This window comes from Pteronotus mesoamericanus, unplaced genomic scaffold (genome assembly GCF_021234165.1).
Source record: "Pteronotus mesoamericanus isolate MK-2021 breed Mesoamerican mustached bat unplaced genomic scaffold, CSHL_Meso_final contig_20, whole genome shotgun sequence".
Lineage (NCBI taxonomy): Eukaryota > Metazoa > Chordata > Mammalia > Chiroptera > Mormoopidae > Pteronotus > Pteronotus mesoamericanus.
In genome coordinates, this window is record NW_026555085.1 from 35,019,515 (window position 1) to 35,035,478 (window position 15,964).

At 39.6% G+C, this 15,964-nt stretch overlaps 1 protein-coding gene across 2 annotated transcripts in view; it reads left to right on the plus strand.

The window, feature by feature from the left end:
• The window catches only part of KCNQ5 (potassium voltage-gated channel subfamily Q member 5), a 540,177-nt gene that overhangs the window by 430,490 nt on the left and 93,723 nt on the right, over positions 1 to 15,964 (plus strand). For both annotated transcript variants that reach the window (XM_054569623.1, XM_054569624.1), the window contains exons 4-5: positions 914 to 1,089; positions 1,579 to 1,704. In XM_054569623.1, the coding sequence (XP_054425598.1) occupies positions 914 to 1,089; positions 1,579 to 1,704 (302 nt within the window). The remainder of the gene's footprint in view (positions 1 to 913; positions 1,090 to 1,578; positions 1,705 to 15,964) is intronic.

The window sequence follows — 15,964 nt, forward strand, 5'->3', positions numbered from 1 at the left end:
ATTTGAGGATGTTAAGGTCAAGCAAACTTATTTTAAATTGTCATAGGAGGCCATTCATCCCCACTTCACATCTTCCACTTCAAAGCTTACTTTTCATCATTCAAATATTTACCCTTGGAATGATTAAGTCCTGTTTTATCTTTTCCATGCTTTCATTAGCTGCATTTTTTTTCTCTTTTTAGTTTACAAAAGGGTAGACCTTTTATGTCAAATGCCAATATGTCAAACATTAAATATTCATTCCCATGCAATGCACATGTGTATAATTACTCACTTTACTGTAACAAATGTAATGTTATTTAATTTGTGCACCAAACTTACACATAATTAACTGACCAGATATAAAGGTACTGTGTGCAGAGAGCTTGTTAAACATGTAAAGCTGCAGACTCCACAATATAAGGAAATTTTTGGCAGAAAGGAGCTACAATCTTTTTTGTCAAGAAAACAAGGGAGGTGGTTATACCAACTAGTACTTTCATGGCTGGACAGGCTACACGCCTTTGTGGCAGAACCAGGAAGCCCATGCTTTATGGCTGAGGCAGAAGCTCCTTTCTGCCACACAGGAATGCTAAGGAAACCAGATGTTGGGGAATGCTGTCCCCCAGCTTCACGGCTCCCTGGAACACCAAACTTCCTGAAATCCATTGTCCAGTTTGTTGAGGGTTAAATAGTAAGTGGTTCAGAATTGCATAGGTAAAGCCTAGAATGATTGTGAGTTAGAACTACTACAATAGATGGGTCCTGTTCTTTGCCTATTCACGGAGCCCAAATAGCCCTACGCCACACTGGGGTTCAAGAGCTGGTTATTTATACCTCCAATAGGTCCCAGTAAACCTTTATGAAATACTGTTTTGAGAAATAAAACTGCCTTGTCATGATTCTTATGACTGTTTCAACCTGTTTCTTGCAGATACCATTGTTCTTATCGCTTCAATAGCAGTTGTTTCTGCAAAAACTCAGGGTAATATTTTTGCCACGTCCGCACTGAGAAGTCTCCGTTTCCTACAGATCCTCCGTATGGTGCGCATGGACCGAAGGGGAGGCACTTGGAAATTACTAGGTTCAGTGGTTTATGCTCACAGCAAGGTAAGATTTACTATCTCAGTTATAGAACAAGATTTGTTTAAATTTTTTATAGATTGCTGTAATATTTGATAAACCTATCACAAGCAAACCTAATCACTTCAGAAATTGGTCAAAGTAATTTGGAGACGCACATATAATGGATTATTTAAAAGTCCGCATAGCCCTGCCCAGTGTGGCTCAGTTGGTTGGGCACCTTCTCACAAGGCAAAAGGTTGCTTGTTCAATTCCCACCCAGGACAGATGCCTGGGTTGCAGATTTATTTCCTGGAACTCATGCAAAAGACAGCCAATTGCTGCTTCTCTCTGGCATGGATGTTCTTCTCCTTCTCTCTCTCCCTCCCTCTCCCTCTCTCTAAAAATAAATAAATAAAATCTTTAAAATGCATCATAAATATCCAAGAAGTAGTCGAGTGAAGTCATGCATAAATGTGTTTTCCTTTTTCAAAGATTTTTTTACCTCTAAAAATCTTTCATTCCTTTTTTATCCAGGAATTAATCACAGCTTGGTACATTGGATTTTTGGTTCTTATTTTTTCATCCTTCCTTGTCTACCTGGTGGAAAAGGACGCCAATAAAGAGTTTTCTACATATGCAGATGCTCTGTGGTGGGGCACAGTAAGTATAAAAATCTGTTTTCATTTATTAGATGTTGCAAAATTTTTTCCTTTGAATGCAGTGTAATGATTCCTATATCAATAAAAATATTGACTCCCAAAAGAGAATTATGTGAAAATATATAGAACTTATAATTGTTTTAATTGTCTAAAGCATTTCCCATCTTTGGCTCAGCAAAGTTAAGTTCTCTTATAAATTATTAGTAGCATTCTTGAGTACTAGATTGTTTCCAAAATAAATATATATTATTTTTAACTGTGATTAAAGTGTTGATAGGCTTATTTGTTTATTTTACCTTTTTGGAGCACAGATTTAAATTACCAAATGCTGTATTGGTTTATCACTCATCAAATTATTTATCTGATGTAAAAAATTAAAGGAAGGGTAGCTGAACAAAAGTTAGAAAAGTAAAATTATGGCAAAAAAAGTGAAAAAAAGTGAAAAAGAGAGGAATAGTAACCACCTGTGAGATCAGAGGTTATAGACACCTAATTTCAAAATTTTTCATTTAAAAACCTTCTTTTCCTTTATATTTTTATTAAAAGATAGTTTTCCAAACAAATAAAAGTAATTATGACTCTCATACAGAAAGGAAATAAACACATGCTAAAGATTTTAACTCATTTTTTAATATTTAAGTATTAATGAGGGAACTAGTAAGAGGTTACAAGCAGTTCAAAGGACTATCCAAAGAACAGCAATATAAAGATCAAGAATACCAAAATGAATGTACAAAAAGCTGTGGTTCATTTACTTGATGGAATACTACTCAGCTGTACAAAAGAAGGAAATCTTACCTTTTGTGGCACCATGGTTAGACCTCAAGAGTATTATGCTAAGGGAAATAAACCAGCCAGCCAAAGACAAGTAACAGATGATTTCACTTATATGTGGAAACCAATGAACAAAATAAACTAACAAACAGGAACAGACTCATAAATACAGAAAATAAACTGACAACTGTCAGAGAGGAGGGAGGTTGGAGGCTGGGCAAAAAAAATGAAGGGATTAAGAAAAAAACACCCTCATAGACACAAGTAACAGTATGGTGATTACCAGATGGAAGGGGTGGGGGGAGAAGTAGAAGAGGGTAGAGGGGAGATAAATGGTAATGGAAGTCTTGACTTGGGATGATGAACACATAATACAATATACAGATGATATATTATAGAATTGTTCCTCTGAAACCTATGTAATTTTATGAACTAATATCATCCCGATAAACTCACTAAAAATTTTTAATTTAATTTTTAAAAAGAAAATGAATGTGCAAATAGAGGCAAAACTGGCTTCTTCCACAGTGTGAGAGGGAAGTCAATTAAACCACCAGTAGACAGAATTTATTTCTATGTCTATAGACAAGAATTATTTTGCATTGCTACCAGTTATCTACAATTTACAGAACTATAAAAGCGCTCCAAGGACATGAAAGGTACAGCACCCCATAAAGTCAGAATTCAATAACCTAGAAGGGTGTACTCTAAACACCACATAGTTTTCCATTGAAGCAAAAATTTCCCTACATTGTAAAGAATTCAAAAAGCAGGCATTGGAAAAAGATGGCGGAGGAGTGAATGGGAGTCACGCTGACCTCCTCCCTGCAAGACCAAACTAGAATTGCGACTAAATAGTGGAGTAATCACCTGGAAAACAATGGAACGATAGTGGGAGAGGAGCCACGGAGCTGCGGACAGACAGTGGATTCCACTCTCACACATCCCTACGGGTGAGAAGTGCGGTGGAGGCTCGAGAGGCTGGGCTGGGTGCCCCCCAGGCACCAGCACCAGAGGGACATTGAAACGGCCAGTTAGCTTCCCCCAAGAAGAACGGGGTCTGAATCATAAACAGGGACCCCTAAACTACAGCAGCTAAAACCAAGAAAATACAGACAAAACGCAACCCCGAAAAGCTTAGGGGCGCTCTCTGCCAGAGACAGGTGGCTGGGGATGCAAAGAGACATTTAAAGGACCAACGCAAAAATTGCAGTGGCAGCCACCCTCCTTGATCGCTGGGTAGAGGCGGCAGCAGGGTGGGCTGGTGCCTGGGAAAAGACTGGTGAGGAAAACTTTGTGAAGAGAACTGGCACGGGGGCCGGTGGAGCCCGGGTGATAACGCACCTCCCACTCTGCAGCTACCATCTCGCTCAGGCATAAGGGAATCAATTAACCTGCCCTTTGTGCCCTTTGCACACAGCTTGTGCGCGAGTGAGCTGCGGGGCTGAGTGCAGACTGGCTGGGAGAAGCTTGAGGAGAGACTGGAGATGGAGGCGCTGGGGAAAGAACTGGAGGAGGAACCGGGGAGTCCCGACTCCCTCCCCGTTCTGTAGTCTCCATTGTGGGCTGGAAAGGCGCGACCCCAAAGAGGCAGAAGTGGGGCGCACATGAACCAGACTGCCTGCGATTGAAACGCAGTCTGCACAGGTGGTGGATCCTTGGTGGAAGGGGTCACAGAACTGCCCAGAGACCCCTGAGGAGAGACTGGAAACGGAGGCGTTGGGGAAAGAACGGGAGGAGGAACTAGGGAGTCCCGACTCCTTCTCCTTGCAGTAGTCTCCGTTGCGCGGGAAGAGGCCACACCCCCAAAGAGCCAAAAGCCGAAAAGCACACAACAGACACCCCAAAACCACTCAGTGGAGGCGTACACACTTGTACCAAGTGGCCGGCGAGGGTTGGCAAGCGTGTGTGTGGACCCGCGTGGGCTAGGGCTTGCAGGGGCTGGCAGGCCTCCCACAGATTGGCACCAATATGGCCTGCGAGGAGTGCGCAGAGCAGCGAGGGCAGGTGTAAATTGACCCACCCGGCCCGCGATTGCGGAGTGGCTCACAGAATTAGTAGATCCCAGGCCGAAGAGGTGAAAGAGCTGCCCAGAGTCCCTGGAGGAGAGATCGGAGACAGGATTAACCGGAGAGTCCTGGAGCTGACTTCCTCCCATTTCCGTAGTCTCCATTTGGCAAGGGCAAGCAATGCACCCAAAGAGCCAAAAGTGGGGAGGGCATACAATAGAAGACCCTAAACTGACAAGTGCTGGGGTGCCCACCAGCCAGGGGGGCCAGACGAGTACGCAAGGTCATGAATAAGGCCCCTGGGCTGGGGCAAGCATGCGCGAGCCCAGACGGGTGGGGAATCCTGCCGGGCCAGGGAGCGGGCTCAAGGAGCCAGTGTGAGAGTGCAGAGTGATCCACAGAAATAGTCCATCCCTGACTGAAGGGGTCATAGAGCTGCCCCAAGCAGGAGTCAGACACAGAGTGCAGACTCCTGGAAGGCTCAAACAAAAGACCCAAGGTCATATAGGGTCAACAACTGACATCATCAGAGTCAGGCCCACAAAGAAAAGTAAAGGGAAAAATGAATAAATAAATAAATAAACAAACAAACAAACAAACACGCCTACTACCATAGAAGTTTAATCCACAAAGTCAGGATATATAGACAGCCCAATTGAAGCAGAAGCAAAAATATAATAAATAAATAAGTAAATTACTTAACAGACTCTCACAAAAATGGGAAGAAAAAAAAATTCCCCCCAAATGAGTGGAAAAGGGGACTCTCCACAGAGAGAGCTCAATGAAATAGAGGCAAGGGAACTATCAGATATTGAATTCAGAACAATGGTTCTAAGGAAGCTCAATGAGCTTAGCCAGCTCAAAGATGACTATGAGAAACTGCAGAGAAATATCAGGATCTTACAACAAACTATATCAACTTGGAAAAGGACATAGAAACTATCAAGAAGACACAAGAGGATATGAAGAATACCATTTCTGAATTGAAGAACACAGTAGAAAGAACCCAAAGCAGGCTGGATGAAGCCGAGGATTGAATCAGTGAGATGGAGGACAAGGTAGAAAGAAGCTCCCAGAAAGAACAAGAAATGTATAAAAGACTCCAAAAGAATGAAGAGGCATTTAGGGAAATGCAGGACAACCTGAAACACTATAATATCCGTACAATAGGGATACCAGAAGGAGAAGAAGAGGAGCAAGGGATAGAGAACCTCCTCGAAAAAGTAATGATGGAAAATTTCCCTAATTTGAGGAGAGAAAGGCTCTCATGGATCCAGGAGGCACAGAGGACCCCACTCAAGACGGACTCAAGGAAGTCCACTCCAAGACACATCATCTTTAAAATGGCAACTATCAAAGACAAAGAGAGAATCCTCAAGGCAGCAAGGGAGGAGAAAGTAACATACAAGGGGGCCCCCATACACCTAGGAGCTGACTTCTCAACAGAAACACTACAAGCCAGAAGGGAATGGCAACAAATATTCCAAGCCATGAAAAGCAAGGGCCTACAGCCAAGGCTGCTCTACCCAGCAAGGCATTCAATTAAAATAGAAGGGGAAATAAGGAGTTTCCCAGACAAGAGAAGGCTAAAAGAATGCATCTCTACCAAACCAGCACTCCAAGATATGCTAAGGGGACTGGTTTAAGATGAAGGAAAAGCATGAGAGAGAGAAGAACACAGGTACAAAGAGAAAAGATGAATAAGTTTCTATCAGTAATATCTCTCAATGTGAATGGACTAAATGCCCCAATCAAAAGACACAGGGTAGCTGAATGGATAAGAAAACATGACCCACACATATGCTGCCTACAAGAGACCTACCTCAAAGCAAGAGACCTACACAGATTGAAAGTAAAGGGATGGAAAAAAACATTCCAAGCAAATGGGCAAGAGAAAAAGGCCGGGGTTGCCATACTTGTATCAGACAAAGTAGATTTCAAAACAAAGGCCATAAAAAGAGACCCACAGGGGCACTTTATAATATTTAAAAGAAGAATCTATCAAGAAGACATCAACATTGTAAACTTATATGCTCCCAATATAGGAGCCCCCAAGTTTATAAGGAAATTGTTGGATGACTTCAAAAAAGATATAGACAGCAACACACTGATAGTAGGGGATTTAAACCCCGCCCCTGTCAAAAATGGACAGATCTTCCAAACAAAACATTAATAACCATATTGTGGTGCTGAATGACACACTGAATCAAAGAGACTGAACTGACATATATAGAACCTTACATCCCAAAGAAGAAAAATACACATTCTTTTCAAATGCTCATGGCACTTTTTCCAAGATAGACCACATGATAGGACACAAAGCAAGCCTCAGCAAATTCAGGAAAATTGAAATAATACCAAACGTTTTCTCGGACCACAAGGCCTTGAAACTGGAAATCAACCTCAAAGAGAAACTTCAAAAACTTGCAAACTCATGGAGACTGAACAGTAGACTCTTAAACAATGAATGGGTCGATAATGAGATAAGAGAAGAAATCAAAAAATTTCTGGAAACAAATGAAAATGAACAGACAACAGCCCAAAACCTATGGGACACAGCAATAGTGGTCCTGAGAGGGAAGTTCATAGCAATACAGGCTTACCTAAAAAAGATAGAAACATTTCAAATAAAAGACCTAACACTACAACTTCAAGAACTGGAGAAACAACAACAAATCAATCCCAGAGCAAGTAGAAGGAAGGAAATAATCAAGATCAGAGCAGAACTGAATGACATAGAGACGAAAAGAACAATTCAGAGGATCAACCAATCCAGAAGCTGGTTCTTTGAAAAGATTAATAAAATTGACAAGCCTTTAAGCAGACTCATCAAGAAAAAAAGGGAGAGGACCCAAATTAATAATATCAGAAATGAAAGAGGAGAAATAACAACTGATACCACAGAAATACAAATGATCATCAGAAACTATTATGAACAATTATATGCCAAGAAATTTGAAAATCTTGATGAAATGGACAAATTTTTAGAAAAGTATAATCTTCCAACACTGAAGGAGGAAGAAACAGAAAGCTTGAACACACCGATACCAGCTGGGGAAATTGAAGTAGTCATCAAGAAACTCCCGGCACACAAAAGCCCAGGGCCGGATGGTTTCACAGCAGAATTTTACAAAACATTTAAGGAAGAGCTAACCCCTGTCCTTCGCAGACTATTCCAAAACATCCAAGAGGAGGGAAGACTCCCAGACTCTTTCTATGAGGTCAGCATCACCCTGATCCCAAAACCAGATAAAGACCCTACAAAGAAAGAAAAATACAGGCCAATTTCGCTGATGAACATAGATGCTAAAATCCTCAACAAAATATTGGCAAACCACATCCAGCAATACATTCAAAAGATTATCCAACACGATCAAGTGGGATCCATCCCAGGGATGCAGGGATGGTTCAATATACACAAGTCAATAAACGTGATACATCACATAAATAAAAGACAAAAACCACATGATCATCTCGATAGACACAGAAAAAGCATTCACTAAGGTACAGCACCCATTTATGATCAAAACACTCAGAAAAATGGGAACTAATGGGGCATTCCTCAACGTAATAAAGGCCATATATGAAAAACCTACAGCCAACATCATACTCAATGGGCAAAAACTGAAAGCTTTCCCACTAAGATCGGGAACATGACCGGGATGTCCGCTCTCACCACTTCTTTTCAGCATCGTATTGGAAGTCCTAGCCACAGCGGTTAGACAAGAGAAAGAGATAAAAGGCATCCCAATAGGAAAGGAGGAAGTAAAGCTATCATTGTTTGCAGATGACATGATAGTGTACATAGAGAACCCTGTAGACTCTACCAAAAAACTCCTCAACCTAATAAGTGAATTTGGCAAAACAGCAGGATACAAAGTCAACATTCAGAAATCAAAGGCATTTTTGTACACCAGCAATGCAATAGAAGAAGAAGAAATCAGAAAAAAAATACCATTTGATATAGCAAGAAGAAAAATAAAGTACCTAGGCATAAATTTAACCAAAGAGGTAAAAAACCTGTACACAGAAAACTATACAACATTGAAGAAAGAAATTAAGGAAGACACAAATAAATGGAAGCATATACCGTGCTCATGGTTTGGAAGAATTAATATCATCAAAATGTCCATACTACCCAAAGCAATTTATAGATTCAATGCAATCCCTATTAAGATACCAATGACATATTTCACAGAAATAGAACAGACATTTCAAAAATTTATATGGATCCATAAATGACCCCGAATAGCTGGAGCAATTTTGAGAAAGAAAAACAAATAGGAGGGAGCACAATAGCGGACACCAAACTCTACTACAAAGCCACTATACTCAAAACAATCTGGTACTGGCACAAGAACAGATCCATAGAGCAGTGGAACAGAATAGAAAGCCCAGAAATAAGCCCAGGTCTCTATGGGCATCTAATATTTGACAAAGGAGGCAGAAGCATAAAATGGAGCAATAATAGCCTCTTCAACAAATGGTGTTGGGAGAGCTGGACGGCTACATGCAAAAAATTGGAATTGGATCATCAGCTGACACCATACACAAAAATAAACTCAAGATGGATAAAAGACTTAAATGTAAGTCGCAACACCAGAAAAGTCCTAGAGGAGAACATTGGCAGGAAACTCTCAGATATCCCACGCAGCAATTTTTTCACTGATATGTCTCCTAAAGCAAGGGACATAAAGGAAAGAATAAACAAGTGGGACCTCATCAAAATAAGAAGCTTCTGCACAGCAAAGGAAAACATCAGCAGAATGAAAAGGGAGCCAACCCTATGGGAAAATATATTCGCCAATGACACATCAGATAGAGGTTTGATCTCCAAGATATATAAAGAACTCACTCGACTCCACTCCAAGAACACAAACGATCCAATCAAAAAATGGGCAAAGGACCTGGGCAGACCCTTTTCCAAGGAGGAGCTACAGACGGCCCAGAGATATTTGAAAGGATGCTCAGCATCACTAGCCATCAGAGAAATGCAGATCAAAACCACCATGAAGTATCACCTCACACCAGTCAGAATGGCCATCATAAACAGATCCACAAACAACATGTGCTGGCGAGGCTGTGGAGAAAAGGGAACCCTAGTACACTGTTGGTGGGAATGCAGACTGGTGCAGCCACTGTGGAAAGCAGTGTGGAACTTCCTCGAAAAGCTGAAAATGGAACTGCCTTTGGATCCAGTGATTCCCCTGCTGGGACTACACCCTAAGAATCCCAAAACGCCAATTCAAAAGAACCTATGCACCCCAATGTTCATAGCAGCACAATTGACAATAGCCAAGTGTTGGAAGCAACCTAAATGCCATCAGTAGATGATTGGAAAAAAAAGTCATGGTACATATACACCATGGAATACTATGCAGCAGAAAGAAAAAAAGAACTAGTAAAGTTCGCGACAGCATGGATGGAACTGGAGAGCATTATGCTAAGCGAAATAAGCCAGGGGGTGAAATACAAATACCATATGATCTCAGCTGTAAGCGGAACCTAACCAACAATACAAAGATGCAAGGAAAATAAGACCAGCAACACTGAAAGGAAAAGAAACCAACAGAGACAAGAGGGAAGGAGGGGGGGTGGGGAAAAGGAAGGGAAGAGCTGAGGGAGGGAAGGAGGGAGGGGGCAAGAGAAAGTGGTGGGGGGTAGGCAGAGAGAAATGTATTTGAAAAAATAAATTAAAAAAATATACATATAAAAATAAAAAAATTTTAAAAATAAAAATAAAAAGCAGGCATTGACTGGAAGAGGCCTTAGATGTCACATAGTCTGTCCACCCACCAAGGAATGTGAAACCAGTGACTTATTACCTTATACCTTACAAATAATAATGGCCAGGACAAAGCTAACTCCCAAGACCCTCTTTCTATGAAACTATTGACATTAACTAGATATGGGTCAGAACAATATAATTAAATACAATGTTTGCAAATACTGTGATACTGATATGCATTAAATAAATGCACTGCCTAAGGAAAAATAAATAAATGAATAAAATAGAATTAAAAAAACTGTCACTAAAACATGTACCTAATAAGGATGTCACAGGATAAAAAAGTTCTTTGTACAATGCATAAACTATTTTTTTATTTTATTCCTTAAGATATTTCAAAAGGGTATACATGAAAATATACGGCATTTATAACTGTTTACAGTGTTTCCCCATCTCTTTGGTCCAACAAAGTTAAGCTCTCTTATAAATCATCAGTAATATTTCTTGAGTGCTAGACTGTTGCCAAAATCAAAATATATCATTTTCTTTAACTGTGATTAAAACATTGGTAAATTGTTTGTTTTAACCTTGTGAATGGAGCATATAGGTTTAAGCTACCAGTTGGTGCATTGTTCCCCTACCCCTCCAAACCTCATCAGCGGAAACCAGACTTTTGTCCAGGCCAAAGGAAATTTTTCAGGGGTTGAGTTAAGCAGAACTTTGTATGTTTGTCGGTTGTCTAGCAGCAATGATATAAGACTCAAAAATGTATTCACCTGAAGATTAAGATTTCTTTCCCTTAAATTATCATAGTAAATGTCCACAAGACTGTGCGAATGATAACAAAGCATTTTGTTGGTGTAATGATTTGTGTCCAGCTCCGCTCCCTCTGACCCCCCAAGAATGATGGACATTTAGAAAGGAGGAAAGAGAGCAGTCGTCTCGCAGTCTGGAAGCACTGCACGTGGACAGCAAATGAAAACCTATGACTCGTGATGGGATAAACTGTGTAAACTGAGAAAAGAGGAGGCTTTTCTAGCCAGCAAGGGGAGAGAATTTATAATTCCAGCCTTCAAAGAAACAGTTTGAATTTAAGATTAGTTTTGCTTCTTTTTGATCATTCTAACTATTTAAACTCCTGAGACTTTCAGGCACACCTCTTCCCACTGCAGTTGGTTGGCAAGTCCAACCTGGCAGCTCCGGATCCTTTTTTCCCATGCGTCTTCCTTTTCCTCTCACTACTAGTAAGAATTGTGTTGTGTGTTAAACAGTGTGTGGGAAACTCTTAATATATCTCTCACTTAGTTACCAGCTTGTTTCTTTTGTCAGAATAATCCAAGGAACAGATTTTCAAAGATCATGCCTGTGACTTTCGGTGGGAGGGTAGGGGAGAAAGCAACATATTTTCATCAATTTCCATTTTATTAGTGCTATTTTGACTGAAACCTAACATGTACTTAACAGGCTTTGAATGGCCTAATTATCTCTATAATTTTTTAAGAAAAAATCTACTCTTCAATATTAGAGTAAAAATCTTCTAAGACATTAAGTGTCTAGGAATAAAAATGGTCTTTTTGGTTCACAGTGCATTTGTTTATATTAACTGACTCATTAATGAAATTGTCTAAAGACTAAAATAATAAGCAAACAGAGGGCTTATTAATTCTATTCATTATAAGACAATATACTATGTCTCCAGTGTGAAATAAAATAAATTTAGAATATTATACCTTCTATTATGTATTAATCAAGACCTTAAGGAATTGTTGCTGGATACTTTTTAATTAAAATTGTCCATGTTGCACATAACAGATACCTTGCTAATGATGGAAGTATCCAGAATAAATAGGGAAATAAAAGTACCCTGAATTGAGCGTTCCTAAGAGCTGGACTTTGATGGGGAAAAAAGGAAATTTCCTTTATTAAAAAGGCCTAAAGTATCAACATTAAGTATCAAATTGCAATTTCTAGTCCAGGGATACAGTATCCCAATGAATTCTAAATATTAACTACTAAATTTCTTTAATTAAGAAGATTCTGAGGGCTATTTCCAAGAGCAACTTTTAGAGGAATACAGCGGTATGATCAGCACTGCTTAAAGCCAGTAACAATTCAAAGAAGGTTGATATCTGAAAACCATTCCATACTAGTGAATAACAGCACCTAGTTCATTGAGTAAGTGGGATAGCCAGTATAGAGGGCCTGGTGCTAAGACCATAGCAAATGCCCAGTCAAAGATGGTGGCTACTGCTGGTATAGATATTGCTGTTGTGGATGTTAGATGGAGGCACCTTTATAATAAAAGGAACCCAAAAAAGCTGTAGGCTCCATGGTGGACCCAGATCTTAAGCACAGAAGCAGCTTGGGAATTGGGGATTGCAGTGGGGCGTTGACGACAAAGGAGGTGGAGAAGGGTGAATGGAAGTGACTCTAGTGGCTGAGCCAGCCACTGGAAAAGAAGACCTTCTGACTGCTGGGCAGAGCTCCATTTAACATTATTTCCTGTTATTAATTTCTTCCTTTCTAGTTGCTTTAGATTTATTCTGAAATAAATTTGTAACAGGTTTTACTGCAGTTACTTTTTATTATTCTTTTATTTCCTGTTATTATTTTTCTTCTTTTGATTTGCTTTAGATTTGTTCTGAAATAACTTAAGATTGGGTCTCATTCCTGAAGTAATTTTTTCTGGTAATGACCTGGTAAATACCAGCTGGTCCTCTTTCTATTTACTGCTATTTTTGTGATGAAGATAGTGTGTGTTTGTTTTTTTAAGAAGAAATCAGCAGCAGATTATAAATCTACCCTTGAGTAGCATCTGAGCATAACCTTCACCTGAGACCATGTGCTTGAAATAGTTGCTTCAGACATGTAGAAGAATTCAATATCAGCCAGAGTTAGTCCTAGAATTCATGCTGAATATCTTACTTTCTCAAAGCAAACAATATACAAGGCTCTACTATAATGTAATATATTATGCACTCAACAGGTTATACCACCTACAAAAATCTAAGAATAAGAAATGGTGTAAATTTGTAAAATGGAAGAAAATACCTTTTTCCCTTGATAATACCAGTTATAATTCTGAGACTCAACCATCCTTACATTGAGTTCACCAGGACAAAATGTTTTCTGCAATGTCTTATAAGCGGTTGTATTCTGACTCAGTGCTGGTACACTAAATAAAAGTTAACAAAAGTTTCTTACTACCAATGTGTTACCTGATGGCATCAAAGCTTTACTTGACCATGAGATAATCAACGCATCAGTTCTTAACTATTCAAGAACATTGTTAACTACCAAGTCAATACGGAGACACACGTACCCCACCAAAGCACCCTAGCTGTCAGGAGCATCGACAAGTCCCATGCCTACCTTAATGGCATGTGTTTATGAAGTTCATTCGTCATAAGCCTCTTTGAGAAAGCCTTTCCCAAGAAGTCTGTTCCTTTTACAATGTCCTCTCACACATGGCTCTGGACACTTTTGCTCACTATTATTCTATAAATATTGAGAACAATGCTATATAGAAAATAACAGAATAATAGTCAGAAGACCTGGGTTCCAGCCCCAACATTATGATTTAGTGAAGGTGTGATATTAAGCAATCATTTAATATTGTGTAAAATGGCAATAATAATATTATACAAAATTGCTGCGTGTTAAATGAGATTGGACATGTAAATGTGCTTTATCAAGCACTAGACAAATGTTAGCTATTCCTATTATTACATATTTGGCCACAACCCTGGAAGAACAATATAAAATGCTAATGCCCTGAGCCACCTGCCACAGCACAGCCCAAATTATAATGATGCCGCCACCACAAGAGTGTCTATTGTTTAAAGATAGAAAACCGTTCCAATTTTCAAGGTGTCCAAATTTCAAAATTAACTGCACAGGTTCTATGACTACCCACTATCTGAAACCAGATGCTCAGGAAGTGACCCAAGAGGGAGAGGAGGGGAGGGGAAGGAAGAAATTATTGACAAGCTGCCCACAATAATCATCCCTCTTAAAGGACCCCCTTATGGAGAAATTATACTGGGCTACAGAAATCTACAACTAGTATATTCTTAACTTGTTCATGTGAATGCATTAGTTATAAACTCGTATACATAATTGTATCCTCCAAATCAGACCAATAAATTTTTGTTGATATGTTGCTTGAAAGAAAGAAGGAAGGATTTATATCCCCTGGTCTGGAGTTAATTCTGCTATTAAAAACAACAACAACAACAACCTGTAGCTTCACTGCTAAGTTATAATCTGACCATAGCCTCTGTCATCCCATTAAAAAAAGAATTCAAATTTGCGTTTGTTTTGCAGCATTATTCCTAAGGAAGAATATTGGATTACTAAACACACTAAGTGTCCCCAATGCACCTCATACTTTTCTAACTACAAATAGACCCTTATGCCAATATTTGCAACCCATAGATTTTTCAGAAAATATCTTTTCTCACCTGGGTGCTACAGTTAAACATATGGAATATGAGGGCAAACATTTATCTGAGCTGCTCCCACATGCCAAATCACCTTCAAGTAAATGGCCCAACTGGAGAATCAGCACAAACTACCAGCCTTCCTGAGGCCAACAGGGGTGAGCTACAGGCTGATGTGTGCGTGTCCCAATCTGTCCCTTCAGGACAGCCTGAGGATGCATCTGCCCGCTTCCAGGTCGGAAAGTGTGGTCGGTACATGGCATCTCTCATGCAATGAATTACTCTGCCTAAAACTGCACTGAAATATTGGAAATGCTTTAAATGTGTCTTTTAATTTTTAAAAGTAAATTCAAAAATTCATGGCCTTTTCAATGATACTGTAAACTCCATGGTTAAAAGTCAGTGAACAGGTTATAAAAAGATATACTGCTGTTAAAATTTGGACTCTATTCTTCTCATCTCCCCTTGCCTGGAACAACAGTGTGATTAATCTGTCGTTTGTTTGGAGTATGTTATTTCTTTATTTGGCTAATTAAGAGATATTATTCTGTGTGGTATTAGCTAGTGAATTTTTTGTAATTCCCACAGTGAACCTGTGCTAAACAAATGGCTGGCAAAGCACTGACCAGTGGAGCTCAGTTGGTTGGGCATTGTCCTATAAATTGAAAGGTCACCAGTTCGGTTCCTGGTCAAGGCGCATAACAGGGTTGCAGATTCGGTCCCCAGTCAGGGCACGTACGGAAGGCAACCAATTAATGTTTCTCTCTCACATTGATATTTCTCTCCCTTTCTTTCTCCCTGCCTTTCCCTCTCTCTAAAAATAAATAAATAAAATCTTTAAAAAATAATAAAATAAAATAAATGGCTGGCAAATAAAAAAAGTCAATGAGTAGGAATCAACCATAAATAAATGTATAATAAATACATAAATAAATCTTTAAAATTTAATCTACCCAGCATATGTTACCTAGCATATCTTTATAAACTCTGTAAGTAGGTGAAAAGTGGAATTATGCCCAATATAGTGGATTTCCTCCAGGTGTGATTCCCTCCAGTCCCCTGAAGTTCACATACGCCGCCTCTTAAGGTTCCCTGAAACAAGCTGCTGTTCCAGGAGCTCCCCGGAGAGCTAGTGCCTTGGGGGTCCTGTTTGAGCCTACCATCCTCTAACTTTAGATCCAAATGAAAGCAATCATTACTGGGTCCAGCCAGTAGAAGATTCACAAAACTTCTGAAAGACAGAAATGGGTCTATTGTTAAACGTAAATGTGGGAGAATAAGCCATGAAAGGACTTCTCCTACTCAGTT